This window comes from Anolis sagrei, chromosome 2 (assembly GCF_037176765.1).
Source record: "Anolis sagrei isolate rAnoSag1 chromosome 2, rAnoSag1.mat, whole genome shotgun sequence".
NCBI classification, from domain to species: domain Eukaryota; kingdom Metazoa; phylum Chordata; class Lepidosauria; order Squamata; family Dactyloidae; genus Anolis; species Anolis sagrei.
Genome location: NC_090022.1, coordinates 161,139,450 through 161,155,341, shown reverse-complemented (window position 1 = coordinate 161,155,341; position 15,892 = coordinate 161,139,450). Strand labels below are relative to the sequence as shown.

General features: G+C 43.8%; 1 protein-coding gene across 5 annotated transcripts in view; it reads left to right on the top strand.

The window, feature by feature from the left end:
* PDE4A (phosphodiesterase 4A) overlaps positions 1-15,892 on the top strand; it is a 633,870-nt gene that overhangs the window by 589,059 nt on the left and 28,919 nt on the right. For all 5 annotated transcript variants that reach the window (XM_060763616.2, XM_060763615.2, XM_067464009.1 and 2 more), the window contains one exon: positions 9,817-9,910. In XM_060763616.2, coding sequence (XP_060619599.1) covers positions 9,817-9,910 — 94 coding nt within the window. The remainder of the gene's footprint in view (positions 1-9,816; positions 9,911-15,892) is intronic.

Sequence of the window (15,892 nt, the reverse complement as noted above, 5' to 3'; positions counted from 1 at the left end):
AGCAAGACAAGACCTGGTGTAAAGATATTACTCCGATACGGGATTACCAGATATTGATCTCCCCAACCCATGTCAAAAAGCACTTCAGCAGCTTATTTGCCTGGTGACCGTGCAGCATGTTCTGCTGACCCACTGGAAGAAACCTCATCATTGCATCTTCTGCCCCAGAGGCAACAGATCACCTGTGTTGGTGTGAGAAGGGCAGATTTCCTCAAAATTGACACTTCCTGTGCTCCATCAGGGGCACTACCACCCTCTTGCTTCCCCTGTGGAAATATTAGGTGAAGCTCTTCTACTCCATGCTCCAGGTGGGAAATTGGGTTGATTCTCCTCCACTTTCACCTTGTTCCTGTTTCCTTTTCGATCCTCTGTACTGCCATTATCCAATTCCACCTCAATCAACATCCCTGTTTGTTCTACTTGTATAGGAGGGCCTTACAGAGAGGATTTGTATTTGATTCCAGGAGTTCTTTCACACTACAGAATTATAGTGCTACTAGCTGTCCCCTGCCACGCGTTGCTGTGGCCCAGTCTGGTGATCTGGAAAATAAAGTAATGGTTTCTAATATATGTAATTTCTTTATGCTTATGGGTAAACAGTATTTCTTGTTGTTTCTATGTCAGTTTTGATGTGGAGATTGTTTGGTTTGCATACACTGAAACATGCAACGTATTGTCCTTCTTTAGGGGTCCCTTTCAAATCTAATACTGTATCTTTGTGTGTGTGAATCATATATATCTATCTATATCTATGGCTGGATGGCTCTTTGTCAGGAGGGCTTTGATTACGTTTTCTTGCCCTGGTGAAGAGAGTTGGACTGGGTGGCCTCTGTTGGTCATGGGGTATTCTGTGTGGGACTGTAAAGGAGCGTAAAACTACTGCCACCAAATTTGTGAGGAAAGCCCAGTAATTCTCAGCATCAACTTAGGAACTGTTTTACAAAGAAGGATTTGATAGTGTAGCGTTTACTGTCCCTGGTTTGGTTTTACTTCTTATGCAGGCTGTTTGACTTAGGAGAAACCGTATCAGGCAAGGCTTGAGGAAAACAGTAACAAGTTTATTGGAATAAGCAAGGTATAACAGATTCGATGTTTCTTCTCGAGAGGCACAAATCTTGATAGGTTACATTAGTAAGGTTTCATGAGTAACTTTAGGTACAGACTTTAAGAGGTTTCTGTAAGCAGATGTATCTTTCCTGGACAACTGTCCTAATAAAACAAATAAGCTAAAAGGCTTATTTAACAGAATTTGCTCCCAGCCAAACTTTGATTCTTAACCCAGAATCAATAACCCCCTGTAGCTTTATCACTACCTGGTCCTTTCATGTAACCCTTTTGGTCACAAATTAGTTCCCTAAATCTCCTACCCAGAGATTTCAGTGTTCTCTGTAGCTCACCGGCTTATAGAATCTTCCCTGATTCTCCCACTAGAGAAATCAGTCCTTCCTGCAACTCTAATGGTCACAGACTGCCTATTTCAAACAGATGTGCAGCTGCGTGACAGTTGGCTCCACCCCCGTTGCTATGACAACTCAGGCCAAGCCAGCCACCATCTCTAACAAATATAATTCTACATACTTACCATTTATTACCTACTGTTTAAACAACACATAACCATAAGAATAAAAATTACACATCGTCACAGGGACGTTTCCCCAATTCTGTTGTTGGTGGGATTAAGAATGCTCTTTGATTGTAGGTGAACTATAAATCCCAAATGTCGAGATCTATTTCCCCCAAACTCCATCTGTGTTCATATTTGGGCAAATGGAATATTCGTGCCAAGTTTGGTCCAGATCCATCATAGTTTGAGTCCACAGTGCTCTCTGGATGTAAGTGAACTACAACTTCCAAACTCAAGGTCAATGCCCATCAAACCCTTCTAGTGTTTTCTGTTGGTCATGGGAGTCCTGTGTGCCAAGTTTGGTTCAATACCATCATTGGTGGAGTTGAGAATGCTCTTTGATTGTAGGTTAACTATAAATCTCAGCAACTACAACTCCCAAATGACACAATCATTTTTTGTCAAAGGCTTTCATGGCTGGAATCACTGGGTTGTTGTAGGTTTTTCCGGGCTATATGGCCATGTTCTGGAGGCATTTTCTCCTGACGTTTCGCCTGCATCTATGGCATTTTCTCCTGACGTTTCGCCTGCACCTATGGCAAGCATCGTCTGAGGATGCTTGCCATAGATGCAGGTGAAACGTCAGGAGAAAATGCCTCCAGAACATGGCCATATAGCCCAGAAAAACCTACAACAACCCAAAATCATTTTTTTTAAGTGACGTTCACTCCTTGGGTTAGTAGGTGTCTTGTGGTCACATTTTCCGGCAATTCGTCCAGTGGTTTTTGAGTTATGTTAATCTCACAAACGGACATTACATTTTTATTTATATAGATGATTCCCCTTTAGTTATTAGTGTATCCACAGTGTGACTGTGCCATAAAGAAGGTGAATGCTCTTTTAACTTTCATTAGCCAAGGAGCCCTATGGGTGACACCTTTCCAGCCCCAGAGGAAGGCAATGGCAATCCTCTTCTGAAGAAATCTTGCCAAGAAATCCCTGTGATAGGTTCCTCTTATCATTGGTGTAAGTTAGAATCGTAGAATCATAAGAGTTGGAAGAGATCACAAGAGCCATCCAGTCCAACCCCCTTCTTCCATGCAGGAATACAGACTCATAGGAACCCCAGCAGATGGCCATCCAACCTCTTCTTAAAAACCTCTCTTGAAACAGCTTGGAAGGTGCACAACAAGTAGAAGCATTGTCAAGAGAAGTAGTAATTTCTACTATCTTCTATGCTGATCACATCTCATCTGGAGTATTGTGTTCAGCTCTGGGTACCTCACTTTAAGAAGAGTATAGACAAATTGGAGAAGGTTTAGAGAAGAGCAACAAGGATGATAAGAGTTATGGAGAAAAACATCTATAAGAAGAAGTTGAAGGGGTGAGCTTGTTCAGCTTGGTGAAGGGAAGAGTGAGGGGTGCCATGACTGGGAGACGAACTGGAAATGAATATACTGGAAGAGAATATACCAGCCTTGGCAAGAACGGGAGGCTTAGTCATGAAAGGGATTGTCAAATAACCACTTTCGTAAGATTTGAGTGGTGGCTATAAACTATTTGCAGGCTGCAGAGAGGAAACAAAACGTTGCTGGAGTCCCTGAAGAAGAAAAGGCCCCAGTACCATAGGCAGCCTGTTCTTTGCCGAGATCTGCACAGTGGGGTTTGAGAAGAATTGGATGGAAGGCAGAGCTGGCAGTTTGTTAAGAAAGATCTTCCTGACGTCACACACAGTGTTCTTCCTGAAGGATGGATCTGTAAACCACCTGGGCTTTTTGGACAAATCTGTGGGAAACATTCGAAATGAACTCTGCATCAGAAATACATTTTCAGGACAAAGAAACAACAGTCAAGGTGTTTCTTTGCTCACATGGCACAGCCAGGTGCTGCGGAGCAGATTGATGAGCAACGATAAATTGGGAATATAAGAAAACTACTTGAAATATTTTGCATGTTCTACCCATCATTTCACCAACTGTACATCGAGCTCAGAGTTATCCATTCACAACGTATCAGGTTCTGATGAGATCGTGGTTGTATCAAATTGCCTCTGTAGAAAAGGATAACCCACTTTTGTTCGTGAACAAAGCAATAATGGGTTGCTGTAGGTTTTTCGGGCTATATGGCCATGTTAGAAGCATTCTCTCCTGGCGTTTCGCCTGCATCTATGGCAGGCATCCTCAGAGGTTGCGAAGTCTTGGTCTACAGCTTAGGTGAACATCTTGTCACACCTTCCTTTGTGTTTACTCAAAGGTCCCACTGCACTGTTTGTTATGGCTTGTTGTTATATGCCCTTAAGTCATTTCCCTCAAGTAATTTCTGAGGATAAGAGTATGTGATCCTCCCAGAGTTAACCATTGGGTTTTAGATGCTTTAAACCAGTGTTTCTCAACCTGGGGGTCGGGACCCCTGGGGGGGGTCATGAAGGGGTATCAGATGGGTCGCCAAAGACCATCAGAAAACACAGTATTTTCTATTGGTCATGGGGGTTCTATGTAGGAAGTTTAGCCCAATTCTCTCATTGTTGGAGTTCAGAATGCTCTTTGATTGTAGGTGAACTATAGATCCCAGCAACTACAACTCCCAAATGTCAAGATCTATTTTCTCTAACCTCCTCCAATGTTCACATTTGGGCATGTTGAGTATTCGTGCCAAGCCTGGTCCAGATCCATCACTGTTTGAGTCCACAGCGCTCTCTGGATGTAGGTGAACCACAACTCCAAAATTCAAGGTCAATGCCTATCAAACCCTTCGAGTATTTTCTGTTGGTCACAGGAGTTCTGTGTGCTAAGGCTGGTTCAATTCAGTCGTTGGTGGAGTTCAGAATGCTCTTTGATTGTATGTGAACTATAAATCTCAGCAATTAGAGCTCCCAAATGACAGCATCAATCTCCCCTTCAACCCCACTAGAATTCACATTTGGGCCAAATTTGGTCCAGTGAATGAAAATACATCCTGCATATCAGATACTTACACGATTCACGACAGCAACAAAATTACAGTTGTGAAGTAGCAACAAAAATAATGTTATGGTTGGGGGTCACCACAACAATGGAGAACTGTATTAAGGGGTCGCGGCATTAGGGAGGTTGAGAACCACTGCTTTAAACTGTGGTGTTGAAGAAAAATTCTGAGAGTGTCTTGGACCGCAAGAAGATCCAACCAGCCCATACTTCAAGAAATAAAGCCTGACTACTAATTGGAGGGAAGGATATTAGAAGCAAAGATGAAGTATTTTGACCACATAATGAGAAGACAGGAAAGCTTAGAGAAGACAATGATGCTGGGGAAAATGGAAGGAAAGAGGAAGAGGAGCCAACCAAGGGCAAGATGGATGAATGGCATCCTTGAAGTGACTGGATTGACTTTGAAGGAGCTGGGGGTGGTGACGGCCGACAGGGAGCTCTGGCGTGGGCTGGTCCATGAGGTCACAAAGAGTCGGAAGCGACTGAACGAATAAACAACAACAAAGGATTTGAACCCAGTTCTCCAAGAGATGGTTCAAATCATGATGTTGCTCTGGCTCTGATGACCTTTTCTTTGGCAGCTCCGATAATTGGACCTATATAGGCTTCTGTTTTCTGGATCACAATATGCCTTTTGACTCACTCTGATCTACTGGTGTGAAGAAGGTTTTATGCACAAACAGCTGCTTTTCCTGCCCTCTCCTTCCTTTTGGCCAAAAACTCCTTGTGTAATCACAGCCACAATATGTCATAAATATGTCACTGTCAATATGACATAAGGAGACTAACAAACTCATGGTAGTGGCAGTGAAGAGGCTCAAGGTATGTGATAGGGCATTGTTCGTAAGAGAAAGCCTGTTCTGGTGGGTAACCTTGCCAAGAAATGGTCTCAGAACACACACATTTCAGTTTTACGGAAATGACATTGGCATTGACCTGATCTGGCATGGATTTAGATAGCAGCATTCAGAAACAGGGAGTGTGTGGGCGGATGTGTGTAAACTATTAAAAAATGAAAAACTGGATTTGTTCTTCAAACAGCATAACTAGTTCTCAGAAGTATTTTAACAATTTGTTGTTCATTCGTTCAGTCGTTTCCGACTCTTCGTGACTTCATGGACGAATCCATGCCAGAGCTCCCTGTCGGTCATCCCCACCCCCTGCTCCTTCAAGGTCAATCAAGTCACTTCAAGGATCCCATCCATCCATCTTGCCCTTGGTCGGCCCCTCTTCCTTTTTCCTTCCATTTCCCCCAGCATCATACTCTTCTCTAAGCTTTCCTTTCTTCTCATGATGTGGCCAAAGTACTTATTTTAACAGTACTTATTTATAAAGCCAGAGAGCCAGCCCGATGTAGTGGTTTGAGTATTGGACTCAGACACAGGAAAACCAGGGTTCAAATCCCTGCTTGGCCATGGAAGCCGGCTGAGTGCTTCTGGATACTCTCAGCCTCCGAGAACGGCAAAGGCAACACCTTTTTGAACCAAAGAAAAGCCCACGATATCATATGTCAGAAATTACTTGAAGGCACACAACAATAATAGAAGCATAATTTCCAAGTCAAGAAATCTTCATATGATCTTCTGGTGGGTGGACTGGGCTCTCTCTTCAGGGTGAGAGAATAAGATATTGTAGTATGGAGATGGAAACACTCCTTGTTCTAGAAAATTCACTTAATTTACTCCCCTTATTTCTGCCAAAGGCCACCAACAGTACACTTGTGCCCCTACTGACCCCACAGTTGCAACATGGGGCCCACCAAGAAGGTTGAAAGTGCAGTTGTGTACTAGCCGAGCCTGTCTCAGAATCATATTGTCTTTTGGGTATTCTGGGTTCCTTTTGCTGAAGATTTCAAACTTATAGAACCAATAAGTTGGCCAGAGGTTTTCTTGAGATGGAATCATGGAAGACGCATGTAATGATGGATGAAATGTTCTCTTTAATTGGACCTCAACAGTGAAACTTTCTTGTAGCAGCAGTGGTTGAAGATAGTCAATACTTGCTCACGTTTCCGTATTTTGTGTTGCAATCAAATTCATTTATTTATTGTGTCAGAAGCAAATTGAGGGTACAGTTATAATGTATTTAAAAACACAAACAAAGTTAAACTTGGCATTAGACTAAATGTCCTTTGACCAGAAGCTGGCTACTTGGACTGCCTCTGGTGTCGCTGTGAGAAGGTCCTCTATTGTGCATGTGGCAGGGCTCAGACTGCATTGTAGCAAGTGGTCTGTGGTTTGCTCTTCTCCGCACTCGCATTTCATGGACTCCACTTGTGGCCCCATTTCTTAAGGTAAGCTCTGCATCTCGTGGTGCCAGAGCTCAGCCTGTTCAGCGCCTTCCAAGTCGCCCGGTCTTCTGTGTGCCCAGGGGGGAGTCTCTCATCTGGTATCAGCCACTGATTGAGTTTCTGGGTTTTTACCTGCCATTTTTGGACTCTTGCTTGCTGAGGTGTTCCTGCAAGTACCTCTGTAGATCTTAGGAAGCTATTTCTTAATTTAAGATGTTGACTTGCTGGGTGATATCTGAACAGAGAATGGGCTGGAGAGGTCAATGCCCTGGTTCTTTCATTACAGGGTGCTATTTTCTGGCAGATGTCAAGTGGTACAATACCGGCTAAACAGTATAATTTCTCCAGTGGTGATACAAGTTGGGCATAGACATCCTGAGATAATGCGGCATGTCTTATTAAGAGCTATATCCACTGTTTTAACATGGTAAGATGCATTCCATACTGAACATGGGTACTCAGCAGCAGAGTAGCAAAGTGCAAGGGCAGATGTCTTCACTGTGTTTGGTTGTGATCCCCAGGTTGTGCAAGTCAGCCTTTGTATGATATTATTTCTAGCACCCACTTTTTGCTTGATAGTCAAGCTGTACTTTTTATAAGTCAGAACACAGTCCAGAGTAACCCTCAGGTATTCATATCTGTACTAATTGTCTGGTTAAAGAAAGTACATACATTCTTTTGGCCTTTGTAGCACAGCACTAGATGCACTCTGAAACAGGCATGCACAACTGTAATGCTTTGTATTTATACTGACGTAAGTTTCATCATGCAGGAGAAGTCTGCATCCCATCATGCTGCTATGAGCACTTAAAAAGAATACACATATGTTAAAGAGATACATGCCAATAAAGCTTTGGCTTTCAAGTTTCTTATGTCCTTCTAGATCAGTGCTTCACAGCCTGTGGGTCCCCAGATGTTTTGACCTCTAACACCCAGAAGTCCCAGCCAGTTTATCAGCTGTTGGGATTTCTGGGAGTTGAAGGCCACACATCTGGGGACCCACAGATTGATAACCACTGTCTTGGATGTTTCTGTTGAAAAACTCTTGCCTGTCAGTTATGGGAGGGGGTGATAATTTCAGTGTGTACTTTTCTGGGCTACACCTTCCAGAACCTCCCAGCACGAAGAGCCAGTAGGGCTATAATCCAGAAAATATAGTCTGGATCTACATTTCCCTATATCCCAGGATCTGATCCTATATTATCCGCTTTGAGCTAGATTATAGAGCAGGGGTCCCCAAACTAAGGTCTGAGGGCCAAATACGGCCCTCCAAGGTCATTTACCCAGCCCTCGCTCTGGGTCAACCTAAATCTGAAACGACTTGAAAGCTCACAACAACCATAACAATCCTATCTCATCAACCAAAAGCACTTCCCATCGAAATACTGATAAGTGTATATTTGTTAAAATTGTTCTTCATTTTAATTATTGTATTGTTTTAAAGTGGTTTTTTGCACTACAAATAATATATGGGCAGTGTTCACAGGAATTCATTCATGTTTTTTTCACATTATAATCTGGCCCTCCCAACAGTTTGAGGGACAATGTATTGTCAAAGGCTTTCATGGCTGGAATCACTAGGTTCTTGTGGGGTTTTTCGGGCTATAGGGCCATGTTCTAGAGGCATTTCTCCTGACGTTTCATCCACATCTATGGCAGGCATCCTCAGAGTTGTGAAGTCTGTTGGTAACTAGGCAAGTGAGGTTTATATATCTGTGGAACAATGCCCAAGGTGGGAGAAAGAACTCCTGCCCGCCCGAGGCAAGTGCGAATGCCGCAACCGGCCACCCCGACCAGCACCAAACGGTCCCGCAGCCCAAAAGCCTGGCTGATTCCTGGCTGAGGGAATCCTGCCTGAGGGAATCCTTTGTTTCCAACAAATCCAACAAATGCCACGTTCAGCAAAGGACAAGAGGGACCACCCCATCCCCGCAGGAGTCCACCCTATTCCATGCAGCTGTGGACAGGTCCACACAAGTACCACCAAACACAGCAGCCCAAACACAAATCAAGGAACATGAAAGGCACCGCAGACCAACCCAACCAGAGAAGTCAGCCACAGCAGAGCACCATATGAAAAAAGTTTGAGGACCCCTGTTATAGAGTCTACATTGCAAGATAATCTAGGATAAGAAGATAATCTGGGATCAGATCCTGGGGTATACAGCAGTATAGATCCAGCCTAAGTCTTCCCAAGTGTGTCCTATGGATGCCTACTTGGTTCACAAAGCATGTTGGTTTGGAGAGTTGATCTTGGCGCCATTGCAATGTGACAGAGAAGGAAAAGGCTGTGTAACAGTAAACATACTTATTTGCCACTGCTGATCTTATGAGAACAGGGGTCATCAAACTTTTTAAACAGAGGGCCAGGTCACAGTCCCTCAAACTGTTGGAGGGCTGGATTATAATTTGAAAAAACATGAATGAATTGCTATGCACACTGCACATATCTTATTTGTAGTGCAAGAAACACTTAAAACAATACAATAATTAAAATGAAGAACAATTTTAACAGATATAAACTTATTAGTATTTCAATGGGAAGTGTGGGTCTGCTTTTGGCTGATGAGATAGGATTGTTGTTATTGTTGTTGTGTGCTTTCAGGTCGTTTCAGACTTAGGTTGACCCTGAGCGAGGGCTGGGTAAATGACCTTGGAGGGTCATATCTGGCCCCCGGGCCTTAGTTTGAGGACCCCTGCCTTAGAACATGGGAGACGTGCACCCAGATTCAAAATGTAGCACATGTGGTTATTGACCTACTTCTAACAAATGCCAGCTTGAAGTCCGTTCCTGTCCCTTGAGTGTATGTTTTACATGCACATCCAAAATAAGGTTGTACATGTGTTCTGTCCTTACGTTTTTTCTAATTCTTGTACAGCCACATACAATTGTCTGTTCTGTGAGAGGTGTGTACTCATGCACATTTTGGACACAAGCAGTGTATGTGAGAAATGCATGCTAACTCCTTTGTTGCCTCTTTCTCTCTCCCCAACAGTTCAAAAGAATGCTGAACCGTGAACTAACCCATCTTTCTGAAATGAGCCGTTCAGGAAACCAAGTCTCTGAATACATTTCCAACACTTTCCTAGGTGAGTACAAAAGACCCATGCCTTTGATTATCAAATCTCTGTTCCTGGAGCTACGTACACTCTTTTGCAAAATCTCTATGTCTATCCAGTATTGTAGAATAGAATTGGTTCCTGACTGGGGGAAAATAATCAGATATCGCCATCCTCAAACAATGCTTCCCAATCAAGTTTAATCAGGCAAACTAGTAATTAAAAAGAGAACTATCTACTTATCTATTAGTACCTGGCATAATTCACTTTCATGCAGCACGATATACATAATTGGTGTCATTTCTTCTCGATGCTCATAATTTGGCTTGGACGCTTATTAGATTTCCTAAACTACCCTCCCCTCCCGAAGGCGCAATTAAAGTTGCTTCTTCTGGTTTGCAGACATACATTACATGGATTGCAGGGGAAATTAATCAGTTTAAAAGGGAAATGCCACCAGTTCCTGAGTTTATCTTGTCAAAAAACTTGAAATCTCAAAATATCTGAGAGTGCTTGAATCTTTGCCTGGTAAATAAATTGTCAAGTGTTTCTCTAGTATCTGTCAAATCAATGTCTTCATTCCAATTTCATAAATTTGATTGAAATGCCTCTGAGTCTTTCATCTTCACCTGCATATCTTGTCATTTTAAAGTCTTCATTCTCATGCCTTCCTCTCAAAATAATAATTAACCAATCAAGATTTTTTTTTCTGTCTTGTGTTCAGGAATACTATGTAATGTTGCATTATATTTTTCTCTGAGTTGAATTGAAAGGGGGAAATCCAGAGGTGAATGTTCCCTACGGTTATGCCATCCTGCTCTCCTGAACAAGTCTTTCCTTCTCGGTTTCCAGTTTTCCTTCTCGGTTGTGACAGGACTTCCTTAGGCGATCCCTCGTAGTCCGAGGATGATGGTCCTCCAAGTGTAGTATCCTGGGGGTGGGTCCATAGGTGGCTGTGGATCCCTATTCTTGATCTGCATCTTCTCCCACAGAGAGGGCATCAGTTTCCAGGTGGAAGGCGGTCCCGGTCAGGGTTGGCTTGACGCGCCTTCCTCTTGGCACGTTTCTCTCTTTCGCCTTCCATTCATGCCTCTTCAAATTCTACAGCACTGCTGGTCACAGCTGACCTTCAACTGGAGCGCTCAAGGGCCAGAGCTTCCCAGTTCTCAGTGTCTATGTCAGAGTTTTTAAGGTTGGCTTTGAGCCCATCTTTAAATCTCTTTTCCTGCCCACCAACATTTCGTTTTCCAGTCTTGAGTTCGGAGTAGAGCAACTGCTTTGGGGGAGACGGTGGTCGGGCATCCGGACAAAGTGGCCTGTCCAGCAGAGTTGATGACGGAGGACCATCGCTTCAATGCTGGTGGTCTTTGCTTCTTCCAGCACACTGACGTTTGTCCGCTTGTCTTCCCAAGAGATTTGCAGGATTTTCCGGAGGCAACGCTGATGGAATTGTTTCAGGAGTTGCATGTGACATCTGTAGACTGTCCACGTTTCGCAGGCATACAGCAGGGTTGGGAGGACAATAGCTTTATAAACATGCACCTTGATATCCCTACGGATGTCCCGTTCCTCAAACACTCTGTGCTTCATTCGGAAGAATGTTGCACTTGCAGAGCTCAGGTGGTGTTGTATTTCGGTGTCAATGTTGACTTTTGTGGAGAGGTCGCTGCCAAGGTAGAGGAAATGGTCAACATTTTCTAATGTTACACCATTAAGTTGTATTTCTGGCATTGGAGAGGGATTGGCTGGTGCCATTACTAATCATCTTAACCTTAGTGCGACAGCCAATGTAATAGGATTTGGTGAAAAGTTTGGGACAAATTACCCTTTTGAATTACAAGTCACAGACGTGTGGCAAATGCTGAGCAATACCTAGCTGTAAGGACAGCAAGTTCAAGTGTTGATCTGTATACACCTGAACTCCACTTGTACTTGGAAGGCTATGTATTAAAAGCAATCCCGCAGTACTCAACGATGTAACCTGTGGATGTTGTAATATGTCAAACTGTTAATCTACTTTTTATTTGCTTTGCATTAATTTTAAGGAGGGGTTAATTAAAACTAGTAACACAACAGCAATAGACTGAAAATAATCTCCACCACATTGCCTTAAATACTCTTTTAAGATGTAACTTTTGAAAGTAACTAGAAATCTATCGTTCCTTACACCAGTATGGTAACCTTTCCCTGAGTTATGTTGCTTTTGAAATGTGGTATTGTTCTACTTTCATTGCTTGAGTAGTTCCAGGTAGCATAGTACTTGTAACTTGTTACTCTCACACTTCAAAACCCAGCAAAATATAATCTGACTTTGCTAGTGCTTTGCAGATAATTCAGATAATTCTGGCTGTGAGTTCTGGAACCTTAGCATTCTGTTTCCTGTTTGATGTGGGTCTTATTTATTTATTTACAGTATTTATATTCCACCCTTCTCACCCCGCAGGGGACTCAGGGCGGATTACAGTGTACATATATATGGGAAACATTCAATGCCAAAGACACACAACAAATCTAGACAGACAGTCAGAGGCTGTTTAACTTTTTTTGGCCACTAGGGGAGTTGTTGCTTTCATCGTCCATCTGTGACACTGATGAAGTACTTCCGCATTCCCCGCATGCTTTGCTGGAGTGCTACCAGCTATTGCCACATAACGTTCCTGGGTTTCACAGTTCAGACGCACCACATGGGGCCAGGCAAGCGAATTACACACTTTTCCCATTTACCACATAACACTGTGATCCTCTGCATGTGAAGAGCTTTTTCTCCAGTACAGATTGCAACCTATAACTTCAATCAGCAGAACCTATTATCCAAGCAAACATGAGTTGGATGAATCTGCCAGGTGCATCACCCTCATGCCACCCGATTCAAATACCTCTCTCTATTCCCCACATGATCATGTGCATAGACACATGCTGTGAAAATATATTCTTCATACTCCATTGTGTGGGAGCCCCCAGTGGCGCGTGGGTTAAACCCCTGTGCCAGCAGGACTGAAGACCGACAGGTTGCAGGTTCGAATCCGGGGAGAGGCGGATGAGCTCCCTCTATCAGCTCCAGCTCCTCATGTGGGGACATGAGAGAAGCCTCCCACAAAGATGATAAAAACATCAAATCATCCGGGAGTCCCCTGGGCAAACGTCCTTGCAGACAGCCAATTCTCTCATACCAGAAGCGACTTGCAGTTTCTCAAGTCGTTCCTGACACGACAAAAAAAAAACTCCATTGTGTGCACTGTCACAACATGAAAACCCACCTGTGGAAATTACATTTGTGAATAGAGATATAAATGGTCATCACATGGATCCTGGCTGAGTTGGAGGCCCCTCCAGGTATGTCTCACACACACACACACACACACACACGTAGACCTACACACTCTCCCCAGCCAGAGAAATGAGCCAGTAGCTGAGGACATCCAAAGCAAAACCTTGCCTGCCCACACACCCGCCTGTGTTCTCCAAAAGCCAGGCCTCCATTGACGTCAGCAGATGCAAATACCCAGCCTTAAGCAAATGTTGATGCAAAACGGCTTCTTCAATAGAAGCCTTGTGTCTGAGCAAGCCGGAACATGGACTGCGGATTCAGGCCAAGTGTATGTTGGTGCAAGGGCCAGAATTCACACTCCCTACTCAGCAGCTATGGCATGTCCTACCAAGGTCAGGTGGCAGAGCAAGGTGGAACAGACGAAACATAAGAGAAAGGGGAGGGAGATTATTTCCCCTGTGCTATTTGCTCTTTGACAACATGGCTTTCAGCCAAGCCAAAGAAGTCGAGCCAACTCCGCTGCTGCTGCTACAGAAAAGGGGTTTATCAGATCATGTGTGCAGGTGGGCCGTCTGGTGTTAACCACCACTGTTAAGCAGCAGCTGGGACCCTTGGATGGTTTCTGGTAGTCAACAGAGAATGTTGTGTCTAGTAGGCTGTCATGAGACAAAGGCTGAGAATCTACCTGGACATCTGGATTCCATTTTAGGTCGTGGGGCAGGAGCAAATTGCAGGAAATGGGGGGGACCCACTGGGTTGTATCTGGCTCAGAAAGGGGTAGGGAGGTCTGTTCATTGGGGTGAGGAAGGAAAGAGAACAGAGGTCTTGGTTCTGCTCTCACCTCAGCTGGAGCATCTCTAATGCTCTGGCATTTCTCTTGGGCCTTCAAGAAATGGTAGCTCTCTTTTCAATTCATCTTCTTGCAGTTGGGTGGTACCACCTCAATTGTGTGAAAGGATGCCCTTGCTTTCTGTCTAGCTTGGATGAAAACCAGTTTTACACATTCACGTTTTGGAATGCAGGCAATCTTGGTTCTTGGGGATTAATAGGAAACACAAAAGGGCTCTGGCGGAGGAGGAATATCAGATAATAATAATAATAATAATAACCTTTATTTATACCCCGCTACCATCTCCCAAGGGATTCGGTGTGGCTTACAAGAGGCTGAGCCCAAATGCATCAATAAAAAAGCAACAACAACAATACAGACAATACATAAACTCACAAACAAAGCAATAAACAGTAAAATAACACCACAACGCATTAAAAACCTATGGCTAGCCAATTGTAATAATTAAAATTTTAAAAATACTGGGCATGACAAGGTGACATATAACTAGGGTAGGTATTTGGAGAGAGATGGAACGAGCAGACAGTCCAAGATCCTCTATAAGACAGTACAGGTTGAGCATCCCTTATCCGGAATTCCAAAATCCTCCAAAATTCTAAATTATCCACATGGATAGTTGAGGTAATGGCATATTTTCTTTCTGATAGTTCAGTGTGTTTTGTTTCATATGCAAAATAATTAAGAATATGTTGAATAAAATGAGCTTCAGAATATATGCATCAGGTCAATATGAAGCAGGACTGACTGTCATGTTTAGACTTGGTGTCAATCCCTAAGATATCTTACAATATATTTCGAAATCCAAAATACTTCTGTCACTAACATTTTGGATAAGGGATACTCAACCTGTAGTACTCAAAGTGCCTGTCCTTTAGCTATTGGCTGCCAGATACAGAGATTCCAGGAAGGGAAAAAAGTGGTAGCTCATGGGTACAAATAGGATGCCATTTTGTGGCACAGTGGTGGAAAAAAAAACAACCCTGCTTCTTATTAGATAACCTTGGAATTATTGTTCTAAGAAGGGTAGCCCTTCCACTGGGAATTGCTGAAATGCATCCTGATTGGTTTGTTTGTTCTGTGATATCACAGTTCTGTTTCCTGGTTGCCCAGGGGCCCCACACTCTAGAATGGAGCCATACGTTGGCCCTGCTTTCTTCCAGGGCCACTTGGCCACCCCCCTCCCCTCGGCCATGAGGCCCCCCTGCCGCTGCTTTTCCCGCAGGTACCATTGGGGCATAGCTCTGCCCTGCCACGATGCCACCCACTTCCCTGTCAATCTGCGCCCGCCCCACTTCCTGCCCCCACTAGGCACTGCCAACATCCACAACTTGCCCCTGAACCGGTCCCCTCCACCCTCTCTCTTTCCCCAATGGGTGGGCCCTGCCCGTGACTTCTTGCCCCTGGAGACAGTGCTAGAAGAAGGAGGGGCAACAAGGCCCCCCACTCCTGAGGGTGAGTCTGTCCGCTCCCAACAAATGGTTGGTATTGTGCACACAGCCCTCCTGCGTAGAAGCATAAGTCACACTCCCCTTCCTCAACATGGATTTCAGCTCACACTTTCCCTCCTTTATCATTCCACCCCAAACAAGCTTGGGCTCCATCTCATGACGATTATGTACAGTTGCATGATAGATCCATAGATAACCTGTGACCTAAACCCAATTGTTAGTCCAGGCTTGAGAAGACCTACTGGATTGATGGCATTGACTTAGCCATTAGCATCCTTCTCTATGTAGGATGGAAGATTAGGTACCAATTATATTTTTTAACTACATTAATTTTTGTCATATCTGAGTCGACAGGATGTTTGTGTTTTTTGTTGACCTATGGTGACCCCATGAATTTCAGGCTTTTCTTAGTCAAGAAATCTTCAGAGGTGGTTTGGATGGTTCCT